General features: G+C 45.6%; 1 protein-coding gene across 3 annotated transcripts in view; it reads right to left on the reverse strand.

Annotated features, from left to right (window-relative positions):
• lnx2b (ligand of numb-protein X 2b) overlaps positions 1-15,419 on the reverse strand; it is a 54,227-nt gene that overhangs the window by 20,749 nt on the left and 18,059 nt on the right. For all 3 annotated transcript variants that reach the window (XM_063189780.1, XM_063189781.1, XM_063189782.1), the window contains exons 4-5: positions 10,588-10,772; positions 2,393-2,589 (exon numbers count right to left, since the gene is read on the reverse strand). In XM_063189780.1, coding sequence (XP_063045850.1) covers positions 2,393-2,589; positions 10,588-10,772 — 382 coding nt within the window. The remainder of the gene's footprint in view (positions 1-2,392; positions 2,590-10,587; positions 10,773-15,419) is intronic.

Genomic DNA, 15,419 nt, shown 5'->3' on the forward strand with positions numbered 1-15,419 from the left:
AAAACTTTGTCCCTCAACAAAGTAGGGAGAGGACAAAACTTCCCTGTCTTCCCAGAGAGATCGGCTTTCTCTTCTGGCCCAGGGCGGATCGATGTGCAAGGCAAGGGGAAAACCAGCGTGAGTGTGTAAAAAAAGGTTGACCCGTTATTTTGCGGTCTCATCGCTTGAGGTTGTTGTGCCATATGAGCAGGGAGAGTTTGAAAACATACAGTAAACATGTGCGGACACAGATACAAGTGTGTGCGCGCGCACACACTCATGCACAGAGAAGGAAGTTGGGGAGGTTATTATCTTGTGTTATCCAAACTCTGCTGCTGTCCCCTACAGCAGGCATCAGTTTTAATGAACACACACACAAAATAAAGCTGGGGGAGCCTATTATTTCATGTCACCCAAGTTCCGATGTTGGGCCCTTCAGCAGTTTTAACACACACACAGACACACAGACACACAGACACACACACACAGACACACAGACACACACACACACACACACACACACACACACACACACACACACACACAGACACACACAGACACACACAGACACACACAGACACAGCTGGGGAGTGTATTATTTGGTGTCATCCAAACAGTGCTGTTGTCCCCAGCTCACGGCACAGCCTCCCAGAGGGAGTGAGCGCTGAGCCAGCTGATCTGATACGGTGCAGGGCTGGCCAACACGGTGGGAATGCAAAAGCAAACAGAACTCTGCTCAGCTGTGTACACTGATAACACAACCCATACAGCACACGCACGCGCACACGCACAACGCCATTCTGGTGACTTGCGGGAAACACCAGAAACTCATAGCTGAGCCATGACTAACCATAAGCAGCTATTAAGAATTTCATTAAATCATTAACCAATCAAATTAACCATTAAATCAATAACAATAGTCAAACAACACGTACTGTACGTTCCCTTAACCAGCACAAAGGGCTGTGAGCATTCTGCTATCTAATAGTATCGACTATAGATAGGTAAAAAAAAAAAACTTTTAGTCATTGTTGCTGCGTTTTTTGGTGTGAGCAACCCTTGATCCATGCTTCCTTCTTTCGAATAACAAGCAAGCAGTTGGAGGTAGGCTGAAAAAGACATTGAAAAGACCCCCCATGTTTTGGAAGGGGTTGCATACAGCGAAGACTGAGCAGCACAGGTGTTATCAATCTGTCAATCTGAATAAAATCACATTCCAGATGTGAAAGATTAGAATCCCACCCTATATCATCCAGGATACTGGCTCTGTTTGTCATTTCCATACTACCCTTATCCTGGATGACATAGGGTGTTATTCTAATCTCTCACATCTGGAATGTGATTTTACAATGGGAATGGGGTTGTAGAATATATTTTGTATGAAGGAATGTTAAGAACTGAATGGGCATGAACTCCATGCATTTCAGGTCTGAAAAAAGTCCAGCTGCCTATAACTAACTTATTTTGACTAAAATGACCTGGATGAATGAGCATGTTCACAGTCAATAGCCATGAACGTATTGGGAGTGAATACCTCCCACTGTGTTTGTTATGTATACACCATCATCATCACCTTGGTATCCTGGACGGGGATAGGATGGAATAGCAATCTCTTGCCTCTAGAATGTGATCGTTGTAGAAAGTGTGAATGTGGTTAAGAGGGAGTGTTGAGGGCTGAATTGATGTTTTCGGTGTGAACAGCTACCTGTTTGTTTTTCAAATCGCTCTCACCATTATATTGTGGATGGGACGGGAGTCTAATCTCTCACCTGAATAGAATGTGATCGTTGTACAATGTGAGTGTGAGGGAATGTTCAGGGCTGAATGGACATGAATTCAAGCTCTATGCTCCATGTGTTACAGCTTGAAAAAGAGGTCCAGCTGCTTACAACTAACATCTTTTAGCTAATTTGATCTGGAAGAATGAATATCTACAGTAAAGAGACAATGGGCCTGTACATTCCAAGAGTGCATTCCTCCTCCCACTGGATGTTTATTTTTCATATCTCCCTCACCTTTGGATCCTCTACAGGGCGGGAGTGGATTATAATCTCTCCCCTCTAGAATGTTATTGTTTTAGAACGTGTTTTGTAAGGAGTATTTAGGGCTGAATGGGCATGAATACCTTCAGCGGCTTCTGTTTGGTTTCTATTCTGTACTCCCCTCCCATTTAGCTCCTGGACGAGACAGGATAGGAAGGTGATTCTTTTTTAAAATAATATATTTTTAGGGCTTTTCTGCCTTTATTTGGTAGGACTGTTGTAGATGGTTACATGAAGCGAGTGTGAGAGAGACGGGGGAGAGTCGGCAAATGACCCGGTCCGGAATCGAACCCGGGTCGCTGGCGCAGCAACCCAGCGTCCCACCGATAGGCCACGGCAGGGCCAATAGGAAAGTGATTCTAAAGTCTCACCTCTAGAATGTGGTCTCCGGGAAACAATTTTCCACTGCGCGCGGCGATGGAGTCGCGTACGATCTCCTGGACGACAATGTTGCCGAGGGGTGTGTCCTTGCCGCCGACGATACGCAGGCCGAGCTCGTCCTCCGGCTCGTCGCGGTACAGCTCCACTACGTTGGCCTCCGCAACCAGGCTGGAACGCAGGTGCGTCTCTGGAGAGATAATAACATAGATCAATTAATTAAAAACAACTACATTTAACCTTCGCCACCAGGCTCAAATGCAGGTGCGTCTCTACAATGGCAAGTCGAGTCATTCAATTAGTATAGTTTAAAGTAAGACCTGATGATAAAAGAAAACAGGCTCCTTCTACATTTCTCTCTGCATTATCAGATTCAATGGGTTCAATAAGTTTATTTTGAAATAAGGCACAATCAAGAATACAGGCTACTCCTACATTTCTAAGTAGTGCAAAAAATGTTTGCCTCTGCCACCAGAAATCATTTTCCAACTGGCATGGTGGCGTCAAATGCACATAGGAAGCAATCTTGAAACGGTAGGCATGACATTGAACATATTTCATAACTCTACCAACAAAGTTAACAGCCTATAACTCTGCTCTATAAAGTCAAGGAAGATGAAAACTACTTCGTGTTTCTTTAGAGTTAATAAATCGTACTCCTGCCCTAACGCATGTCCGACTAAGCATTAAAACTCCTATCTCCTCCCTTTAATGTCTGTAGTTGGCCCGTGTCTAACAACATAAGTAGCATCCCATCTGCTCAAATGGGTTTCTGTAATACCTGTAGTAGGCCGACGCGTAACATCTTTAGCAATATCTCATCTGCTAAAATGAGTTCCTTAAGCGTCTTTGGTAGGCTGGAGTCTAGCATCTTTAGCAGGATCTCATTTCCTCAAATGAGTTTCTGTAGCATCTTTGGTAGGCTGGTGAGTTTGTCCTCTGGGTGACCCATATAAATGGGAGCTGCATGCCAACTCTTTAGTGTTTAGTGTCTGTGGCTCCTCTCCTCTACTCTGCCCTGCTCATGTCTCTATCCTGTTAGCCCTAATTTCGGTCAGACACGGACACGGACGTGCTCACGCACGCACACACCACTTATCTTGCCCTTCAGTGCCTCTCATTCTCCATCACCCTTATGTGACAAAGTGTCATTGTGCTCTGCTGTGATGTGCGTGAATAAAAACGTCAAGCCTGTTAGTGTAGAACAGCTGCGTGAACAGGAGACAGTAGCGTGGAGAAGTGTTCTTGAGAAACGGACAAAATACTGCCATTCATTCTCCATCACCCTTATGTGACAAGAGCCTCCTTGTGCACTCTGATGATTTGTGTGAATAAAACGTCAAGAGTATTAGTGTACAGTACAACAGCTGCCTGGATAGGAAAATAATAGTTGAGGACTGTTCTTGGTGTTGGAACCGCTAAAATATGAAAAATGAACCCTTGTTACATAGATTTTTGACAATAAAGTACACTTGACTTGACATAAAATGCCACCTTTTAAGGAAGCATTCCATAGTAGCAAAAGCATCAGCCTCCCATATACGATTCCTCATACTGTCAAAATTTGACAATAGAGTTCTCCTTGTTTCTTCTCTTTATTCTACATCCAACTCTATTCCGTCAGACAGAGTAAAATTATGTCTTGGAAATAACCCTACAACCGGACAACCCGGAAAAAAAACAGATCGTCTTTGATTAGTCAAACTGCAATGAATCATCATGTCGCATCATCTCCTCTTTTTCAGGTGCCAGCGTTTCCCACTGAAGTTTACCTGAGCTATGATGTAATCAAAGTAAACCTTGGTTGCTTGGTTACAGTGTGCTGCACGGTCATAAAGTATGCCTCCAGGTGTTCACGGGCGGAGCAGGTGAGAGATTTTATGGCCAGTGGTTTACGTTCAAACACGCTCAGCCCACCAGCTTATCAGACAGTGACTGGCTCATGATTGGCACTTTCCATGGCTTAAGCTAGCCCGTGCTGTCAGGAAGCAGCCATGATATCATGACATATGCCTTATTCAACCTTCATCGACCACAGTGCATTCTTGTTTAAAAAGCCTACAAGAACACACACGCACATGGATGAGTGCAGGACTTAGAAACAATGCTAAAACTAATTTCAACTGTTATTAAACATAATGATGGGAACCTTTACAAATGCAATTAAAGGGTCTTACTTATACAAGTGGAATAGTAACTGTTGTCAACGAGTTGCCAGGTGAAGGCTTAGGTGGGGGCCATTACAGCTGACGCTTTCCATTTGAACATGCTCAACCCATCAGCTTATCAGACAGTGACTAGCTCATAAAGGACATTTTCCCTCACTGAGGCTAGCACACAATGTCAGAATGCAAACACCATGCCACGTATTGAGCCCTATTCAAATGCCACAGACCCCAGTGCATACTTGGCTACAAGGACTTCTACCCTACAAGTGTAGTCATGATGAGAATGAGTTAATACTTAAAAAATAATACTCTAATACTAATTTGAACCATTATTCCACTTTATGCTGGGCTCATAACCACTTAGAAGTGATGAAAGTATTACGCTTTAAGCATCACAGAAATTGTTACCATCTACTAAACATACCTCCAGGTGTTGTCGGGTGCAGTAAGCACAGGTAAGGACCTCACAAACAGCATTTTACGTTTAAACACGCTCAACCCACCAGCTTGTCAGACAGTGACTAGCTCATGAGTAGCACACACCAGTATGAAACATTATTACACTTTATAATGTGCTTATAAACCTTAACAGATGCTATTAGAGAGTCTCATGAATACAAGCATCATAGTAACCGTTACCAACTATTAAACGTCCGTCCAGGTGTTGTAAGGTGAAGCAAGCGGAGATGAGATCTTCACCACCAGCATTTTACGCTTGAACACGCTCAACCAGACGTGGCATCAGACAGTGACTGACTCATGTGGCGCACTTTCCATCAATGGGGCTAGTGCATGCACACACTGTGTCAGGAAGCAGCAATTTGTCATGTAATGAGCCTTACCCATTTACTACAGTGCAATATTGCTTAAGATTTACCTACCCACACTCCACACTTAACCAGAGAGATTATCAAAAGAGTGACTGGGTGATGAATGGCACTTTCCATTGCTGGGGCTAGGGCATAGGCTAGGGCAATCAGGCAGGCAGGCAGGCAGGCGTTTGTAGTGCTGGACAGGCATTTAACCAAACACCTCAAAAAACCCTCCACGCTCCAAACCCACTCTGAGCCCATTCCTTCCACTGGGAGTGGCACTAGACTTTCCATCACTGAGGCTGCTAGCACACTGTCAGAGAGTACCAGCCTCTAACCACACTCCCCCGTCCGGACACACCCTTCACCCCGCACTCCAAGCCTCTTCCTTCCGCTGGGTGAAGAGTGGCACTTTCCATTGTTGGGGCAAGCACACATTATTAGGGAGCCTACAAAGAGGCAAGCAGGGAGTCTGTAGTACCAGTCTCTAACCAAACTCCCCCACCCTGACACCCCCTTCACCCCCCACCCCCAGCCTCTTCCTATCGCTGGTTGAGGAGTGGCACTTTCCATCGCTGGGGCTAGCCCACACAGTCAGGAGGCAAACAGACAGGCAAGCAAGGAGCCCGTAGTACCAGCCTCTAACCAAACTCCCACCACCCTGACAAATCCTTCACCCTCCAACTCCCACCTCAGCCTCTTCTTATCACTGGGTGATGGGTGGCACTTTCCATCTCTGGGGCAAGCACACACTGTTAGAAGACACACAGCCAGACAGACAGGCAGAGAGACAGGCACACAGACAGGCAAGCAGGCGAGCTCCTAGCCAGGAGTCTGTACTCTGTAGTACCAGCCTCTAACCAAGCTCCCCCACCTTGACACATCCTTCACCCTTCACCCTGCACCCCCACCCCCACCCCCAGCCTCTTCCTATCTCTAGGCGATGATTAGCACTCTTCATTGCTGGGGCTAGCACACACAGTCAGGAGGCACATAGACAGGCAGACAGGCAAGCAGGCGAGCTCCTAGCCAGGAGTCTGTAGTACCAGCCTCTAACCAAACTCCCCCACCCTGACACATCCTTCACCCCGCCACCCCCCTCCTCGCAGCCTCTTCCTCCCACACACTGGCACAGACACATCAAAGGCGCGGGCTGTTTTGTTTCTGACAGTGGGTCAACACAGCTGGGGCTCTCCACTTCCTCCTGGCTGCCTTGCCTTTGTCGACTTTTCACGCTTCGTCATCTCCCCACCCCTGTCTCTCTCTCTCCCCTCCTCACTTCACCTCTCTCTCCTCCTTCATTTGCTCTCCGTCTCCCTCACTCACTCCCTCCCTCTCTCTCACTTGCCCTCTCTCCCTCCCCACCTTGAGTGCTCTCTCTCTCCCTCTCTCTCGGTCTATGGTGGCGTGAGAGCACTCTCCTCATCCACCCCATCCAAACAGCTTAATCATCCCCAATCACCCAGCACCCCTCGCCCTCTTCCTCCTTCTAATACGGTAGCGTGTCAGTTCTCTACTCACCCACAGATTATTATGCTTGACCATCCCCAACCACCACACCCTAGCCAACCCAAACACACCGCTCATCCCCACCCTGTCTCTCTCTCTCTCCACCCCACTCTACCTGCACCACTTAACCTTTCTCTCTCCTTCTCAATGTCAGCCTGTCACTTCCCTCCTCACAGCACAGATTATACCCTTAATCATTCCCATCCACACTAGCCAACCCAAACAAGTGCTTCATCATCCGCACCCTGTCTGTCTACCACACTTCACCTTTCTGTCTGTCTCTCCGTCTCCCTCTTGCCCTTCCAATATGGCATGTTGATTCTCTTCTCACCCCCACAGACCAAATACTTAATCATCCCCATCAAAGCACGCGTCCTCCCAACTCCTCCCGTTACTCCATACTCCACACAATATGGGCCGTCCTCCAAAGGAAACGGGTTGCATTGAACACCCTGGTGTGTTTACAAATTGTGAGGCAATGCCAGCGGAAAGGGAGATTCTTTGTGCCATTCTATCAGAGAAAACGCCTACCAAACAATAGCAAACATACTCGAAAGTCTGTTTCAGATCGTTTCGTTACGTTGCATCTCAGCAATTTGTTCAATAGGGAAACTGTAGCAAAACGTTGCAGGGGTTGAACATGCCCATAGTTGAACATTCACCAAATCACCTTAACCCAACTCAAATACGTCTCCTCCCATCGCCCCCTTTCCCCTCTCCCTTCCAACATGGCGGCATGTCATTTCTCTCCTCATCCAGAGATTGTCGGCGATACCACCCTGTCTGTTGCCACCGCAATCATCTATCCCCATCGAACACTGAAAGAGGCCGTTAGAAAATCTTGCACAATCAGCACCAGGCGCCTGGCAAGTTTGTTTGTGTTCCATCAAAGCGAAACTTGATTTTAGAGATAGGCTCACTTTGGCTTGTGAATAGGCCTCGACAGCTTTGGTGGTGCTTTATCAGGGACACAGAGGACAACACCACTCCACTGCACATGACGTACTGCATCATACTGAGTCATATTCCCTTTCACTTGACCTCCCTTCTTGGCTGCTTAGCGTTTTGGTCTGATAATTCTCATTGACCATTGAATGTTGACTTTCGGCTGGGCGGATAATTCACATGCAGACTCTGTGAACCTTGAAACCATTTTGCCTGCTTTCGTACAGCAAACGTGAATACAGCAAAACTGTTGAAAATTTCTTAAATCGTCTAAACAGTAGATGAGATGTGAGATATAGACGGGGCCTTCTCAGCGATGCTAGTGTGTTTTCAGAGTGATGCGCTGTCCTTTTTGGTATTTTATTGCCTCTTTATTTGTTCTTTTGCAAGCATTCCAAAGTCTGCCGGTCACCTTATAGTTTAAATTAAATTTCTGCCCTCTCCAGAGGACAACTTCATTTTTTTATTTTGGACTGTCATTCGTAAATCTAATTTGTTGGAGCCACTGTGAGTTTCAACCAACAAACCCAACATATTACAATGGACACCCTTTGCCACATAGGAATGCTTTTACATTATATTATAGTACATTACACTACTGTCCATCCTCTAGGGTAGGGTTTCTACCTCTGTCTGACAAAAAACTGTCTGACAAATCCAATTGATTTGCTTGTATGCAATGGCATCCTTCACGTCCAAGAAAGTATTTATTTCTTCAGGGCCTGGTTTCAACGAGCAAACATGATGACGATATTAGTGATAAAAGGTGAGAAAATTAAAGCCATGGTTCAGAGTAGATTCACCCTAATGCCATTTGACATCCATCCAGTAGTCCACCCGAAGTGTTTTCTGGCTTGAGCGAACATTAGCAGAGTTACTGAGTTATTATATGGTTATTCCGAATAGCTTGGCACAAGCGCTATTGGGCATTCACAGTATCTCCAAACTTACCCCACAAAAATCACATGTCATGACACCAAACTTCTACAGTAGTACAAATATGGTCTCTACTCACAAAACAAAGCATTTGGAAGTTTGGAAATAGTCCAGGAGTCTATTATCATCAACACAAGCCGAATAGATTATGTCCTGCGAAAGCTGCGCTGACATTATTTCCGTCATCTGACACAAGTCCTCAACAAAGTTCCAGACAAGAGTATTAAATAACGTTTTCATTGAGTTGTGATTAAGGATTATATTTTCAAGGCAACACTTACAAGATATTTCAAATGTTACCTACCATCAATTAGACAAGGATTTTTGTTATCAATACTGATGCTGAATCCACTTTTCATTGTGCATAATGATGAGTTTCATTGAGGACTTTTACGGGCTTACGGAAGTAACGTCAACGCAGCTTTAGCAGCACAGAATCTATTTGGCTTGTGTTGATAATAATAAACTACTGAACTATTTCCAAACTTCAGTTTTTTTTATGTAGAGACCATATTTGTACTACTGTAGAAGTTTGGTGTCATGACATGTGATTTTTGTAGGGTAAGTTTGGAGATACTGTGAATGCCAAATAGCACTTGTGCCAAGTTATTTGGAATAACTATATAATAACTCGGTAACTCTGCTAATGTTCACCCAAGCCAGAAAACACTTCGGGTGGACTACTGGATGGATGTCACGGTTCAAATGGCATTAGGGTGAATCTACTCCGAACCATCGCTTTAAAGGGACACTGTGTGAGATTTTTAGTCGTTTATTTCCAGAATTCATGCTGCCCATTCACTCAGGTTACCTTTTTCATGAATACTTACCACCAGCATCAAATTCTAAGTATTCATTATGACTGGAAAAATTGCACTTTTCATACATGAAAAGGGGGATCTTCTCCATAGTCCGCCATTTTGAATTTCCAAAAATAGCCATTTTTAGCTGCAAAAATTACTGTACTGTACTGTACTAAAACCCCTTCCTGTCACCATATTACCCCTGCACTCCAACATCTCCACTGGCTCCCTATCAAATTTAGAATTCACTTTAAAATACTTCTCCACACCTTCAAGGCTATCCACAATCTTGCCCCTCCTTATCTATCTAATCTTATTCACATTGCTATTCCCTCCCGCCTCCTCCGTTCCTCTTCCTCCATTCTCCTCTCTGTCCCTTCTGCCCGTCTCAGCACCATGGGGAACAGAGCTTTCAGTTGCTCTGCTCCTCAGCTGTGGAATGCGCTTCCCCCTGACATCCGCAACATTGAGTCTTTACTCCTGTTCAAATCAAGACTTAAAACTCATCTATTTCAATTAGCCTATTCTTTAACTCTATTTTGTTTTATTTTATTTTTATTTTCTATATATTTATTTTTTGTTTACAATCTGTTTATCTGTCTTGTTTTATTTTGCCTCTCTCTGTACAGTGTCCTTGAGTTTTTTGAAAGGCGCTTTTAAATAAAATGCATTATTATTATTATTACTTGGACCATACAATAAAATATTTGTTTATTACTTCGTAAACTTTCATGTAAAGATAAAATTTGGCAATAGGTAGCCCAGTTTCAATGAGCAGCATAGTTGCAGTACCTTTTTTGACCATTTCCTGCACAGTGTCCCTTTAAGGTTCAGAAATGAATAACCCTACCATAAATTTGATCCAACCCAACCAGTCCTGAATCAGGTGATTGTTACTAAGTTACTCAGTGAGTTACTCAGTGAGTTACCCGTGTTGGAAGGACACTGTGACAGTGTTTTTCCTTCTGCCCTGGGTTTTTGACACTTCTAGTGATGCACAAACTACATCTCTTACCTTCCTCTCCCTCCTCGAAGGCGGGGTTGACCATGCCGGGCTCGCTGGGGGCGCGTGGGGAGCCACGGGACAGTGTGGGCGTGGCCTTGCCGTCCTCCGCCTCGGCCTTGCTGGCCTTGATCTCGTTCCAAGGGGGCCTCTTCCTCCTCTCGGCCTCCTCGCGCATCCGCCGGAAAACAGGGCATCTGGAAAAAGGCAAATGGAAAGCAAAAAACGAATGGTGAATGTGGTGAACATATGAGAGAGAAGACATACAACACATTCATGAATGGACACATGACAGAAGGAGAAGGAGAGAGGGAGACAGAGAGAGGGAACAGAGAAAATGGGAGACGAGAGGGCAAAGAAAGAGAGAAAGCAAAGGGATGCAAAAATAGATTAGTGAATAGACATGGGCATGAGACAGAGAAAGACAGACATAGGGAAGGGTATTGAGAGAGAGAGAGAGAGAGAGAGAGAGAGAGAGAGAGACAGAGACATAGAGAGAGAGAGACATAGAGAGAGAGAGACATAGAGAGAGAGAGAGAGAGAGAGAGAGAGAGACAGAGAGACAGAGAGACAGAGAGAGAGAGAGAGAGAGAGAGACAGAGAGACAGAGAGACAGAGAGAGAGAGAGAGAGAGCGAGCAAAGAAGAGCAAAGAAGAGCAAAGAAATACTTTAGCAAATGGACAGAGTGAGGAGAAGAGTTAGAGAGAAAGAGAGATAGATGGAGGTCGATGGAGAGGTTAAGAGATAGTCAAGTAAAGCAAAAAATACATTAGCGAACGCAATGCACATTAGTATGAGACAGAGCAAGTGAGACAGTCAGGCGGAGACGGCAGGGCGGAGGGAAGAGAATTGAGAGGGTCTAGAAAGAGGCAGAAAGCAAAGGGTAAGTAAAAATAGATCAGTAAATGGACATTTTTATGGGAGAGAACAAGAGAGACAGAGAGCAGGAGAATGCAGAAGGAAAACAAAAATAGCCGAGAGAATGAATATTTAGTATGACAGAGGACGGGAGGAAGAGGAGAGGAGAGGAGAGGAGAGGAGAGGAGAGGAGAGGAGAGGAGAGGAGAGAGAGAAAGACTAAGTAATTAACTTCAGAAGACATCCTTCAAGACATGACAGCAACAGATACTAAAAATATCCCTCCATCACACACAAAAGCACACATGCCCACACACGCACACGCACACACAGACACGCACACACACACGCACACGCACACACAGACACACACACACTTTCCTCTGGGGTGCTCTGAGGGAGAGAGAGCAGAGAAGAGACAGTGCGAGGCGAGCTGCTGGGAGGTGGGAGGGAGGCTTCCCGTGCTCATTTGAAGGTGTAATCAGAGTTAGTGGTGAGGAACACGCTTACACACTATAGGGGCCCTGGACACACGCCAGGCAACAGGATTGATGGGAGAGCAGAGGAAGTTTAGATGGAACATGGACAAGGATGGAGGGGAGAGAGAAGGGGGGGGCATGGTGATAGAGCAAGGGGGAGAGGTGGCGATGAAGGGAGTAAAAAGTAAAAAGGGAGGATGGAGAGAGGGAGGAAGACAGAGAAAGTAGCAAGTGAATCACTGTGAAGAGCATGGGGATAGGAGGATAGGAGGAAGAGTGATGGAGAGAGAGAGAAAATTAAAAAAAGCCCATAAGTTATCTCACAGAGGAAGAGAAAGAGAAAGACAAGCAGTAAGCAAGATAAAGGGATGAGGCAGGAGAAACATATACAAGCCAGCGAGCAGACCGCTTTTATAGCACTGTAGGAGGAAGAGCAGAAGATGAAGAGGAAGAGGGAAGTCAGATGTAGAAGGGATGAAGAGAAAAATACAGGAGGAAGAGGGGAGGAGGGTAACAGACTGAACAACATGAGCAGAACCAAGATCAGACACAGGCACTAGCCATCAAACATGGCAGATACACTAAACGTGATGATCGACGTGATTTGACTCTGAGGAAGGCACAAGTGCGCCAAAACCTCAATCACATTGTGCACCAAGGTAAAAAAAAGTTGCAGAGTGCTCCAGTCACCCCCGAGTCTAGTCACTGCGAAGTAGCCCAGTTTGTCTTGACCAGACGTGATAAGTTGATAAGATGATATGCAAAGACCGTTTGTGTGGAATCTTGTATCTACTATGGTAGAAAAGTAGAGAGGCGTTCCAGGCTACGCCTAAGTGTGTCCCCCTAATGTAATATGATCTGAGCTGCATGCAGGTGTGTGTCCCTGTATGACTGACATTTTATGCATAATATTTGGTCCAATGCTCCGTCTTCATGGCTGTATAAAATCAGGGATTTTCCACTCGTTTACCCACCGGTTGTGGTTTCAGAGAGTGAGAAAGTTAAATCGTGAAATATCTTCCATCTTCACCACCATTGCTCCCAACATTACTAGCGGTCAATTGTTCTCCCTCTCCCTGATAAATTTCACCCCCATCCCTCCAGCTCTCCTTCCTTCCTTCCTTCCTTCCTTCCTTTTCTTTCTCTCTCCGTCTCTCCTCTCTCTCGATCCCCCTCTCCAAAGTCCAGCTCTGCGTCTGAACTTTGCCTCCTCTCTCTGTTTACCCTGGCCCATGTGAAGCGAGCGCACCTCAACCTTTCGCCTCCGGTTTCGTCTACAGTGGAAAGAACAAAAAAGAGCAATGCAGACGCTGTGTGTGTGTGTCGACACACACACACACACACACACACACACACACACACACACACACACACACACACACACACACACACACACACACACACACACACACACACACACACACACACACACACACACACACACACACACACACACACAATTGGTGAGTGTGCCTCTGTGTCTCTAAGTCTGTGTCCACATCTGGTTGTGTGTATGGTATATCTGAAGTCATGTGCATCTTTGTGTGTGTGTGTATGACTGTGTGTGAGTGTCTGTGTGTGTGTGTGTGGCATGAAAAAAGCCAACTCAGGCGTGAGGTGGTGTCCGGTGGGCGCCAGTGGAGCCTGCCATCCCCATCCCGTGTGGGTTCAAGAGCAGAGCAATGTGATCGAGTAAGCACTGGGAGTCACAGAGCCGACGGAGCGGAGTGGTCGAAATGCGTGCCGTGCTGCGCTGGGCTGGGGACTGTAGCTGACGTTTATTGGAGTCACCTCTCTGTCCGAATCGGCAGAGGAAGGGTTGAGTTTCCAAAAACGTCAAGTCATGAAAAAAGAGAATACAAAAAAAAGAGAGCGAGAGTACAAACGCCTGGTCGAAGGGGACTTTTCTGGGTGTCGTCTCTCTCTCTGTGTGAGTCATGGCACACACACACACAAACACTACCACGCATGCACGCACACACACTCTAAGAGGCATCTTCCGCTCTTTACAGTCACCCACACAACCATCCCCCCAGCTGTCCACCGCACTCGCACGCGCTCACATACACACGTTGGACACACACACACAAATGCACAGGCTGACACACACACAAGCATACACGCGCGGACCCAAACACAACATTACTGGAATAGGAGACAGGAACGCTGGCCAAAACACTCCGAAATGAGTCCATTCATCATTTCGCGCTCCCAGTCCCCCCTGGCAGCGAGACAAAGTACAGAGTAGCCTATCTAACCGCCAGAGGTGGGGAGAATAGGGTTGTGAAAGCAAAACACCCTGCCACAGTTTCCCAATCCCAACACAGGTGACTTGACTGAGTAACTGGTCTACAGTTACTGTCGACTACAGTACCTGTCTAGAGTACTCATAGTGATCAGCTGATTCAGAACTGGTTGGATCAAATTGATGACAGGGTTTTGACTTTCTGACTAAGCTTTGAACTACTGATGAGGACTATAAGCCAGACTTCTCCATGGGAGTATGACTTTACCTGCACAACATGCCCAATATGGTCCATCCAACCAATTCAGAATTATTTTGGCTTTTTCACTATTGTACTTGGCACCGTATGTTACTTTTTCTTGCACCTTCAATTTTGCAGTGGAACTACAAAGTATGAGTGTCTGCACAATGGCCTGCTTTGGGCAATCCATCGGCAACATTGTGGCTTTGAACTATAATACTTGATCACATGACACGTTTGATTGCTTTTCAAAGCACTTAACACATTGACTCCCAAACCACTGGAAAACCCGTTTTTACTTCCCATGCGTTGGCTCCCAAAACTGGAAAACCCGTTTTTGAGTTTTTATTGCATATTTCATAACTAGACACTTAAATGCTTATTGTGTGTGATTTTGGGAGCTCTGTGATAAGTAGAACAGACATAGATGACAGTCAAAAGTTTGTGTCATCATCTGGACATTTTAATCACAACTCCAGGACCGGCACCAACACAACAATATTTTTCATAACTGTAGCCTACTGTATGGAACTGTTGGTCTGCGTCGGTTACGTCACTGTTGCGCCCTCTGTGTAGCCTACACAAGTGTCTGCGATGCTGTCATCTTTATAAACACAAGGATCATGCTTGTATGTTGTTTCCTTAGTGCTACAATAGGCTACAGTCAGCGTCCACTCTATGGCGCTTTATAATATGCTTCACAAAATAATTAGTACAGAAGACAACACTTTCACTTCGACTGAACACACCTGGAGAATAATGCAAACCTTGGCCAGATCCTACTGCCCTACACATTGTGAACTGTGATTGGATTATTACCCTTACCTCGGATTTGATCGGCAATCAAAGAGATCAGAAGAGATTCTTCATTTTGTTCTTGTATTACCCCCATGGTGAAATTGAGGTTGTAGTGAACAGGAGAAGCTGGCTGCTACTGTCGGTGAAGCTAGCATTGCTATGTAAACAGTAGCACGCATGCGGTGGTAGATGGACACTCCCAACTGAGATCGCTCCCGGACG

The sequence above is a fragment of the Engraulis encrasicolus genome, chromosome 23, assembly GCF_034702125.1.
Source record: "Engraulis encrasicolus isolate BLACKSEA-1 chromosome 23, IST_EnEncr_1.0, whole genome shotgun sequence".
Classification (NCBI taxonomy): Eukaryota; Metazoa; Chordata; class Actinopteri; order Clupeiformes; family Engraulidae; genus Engraulis; species Engraulis encrasicolus.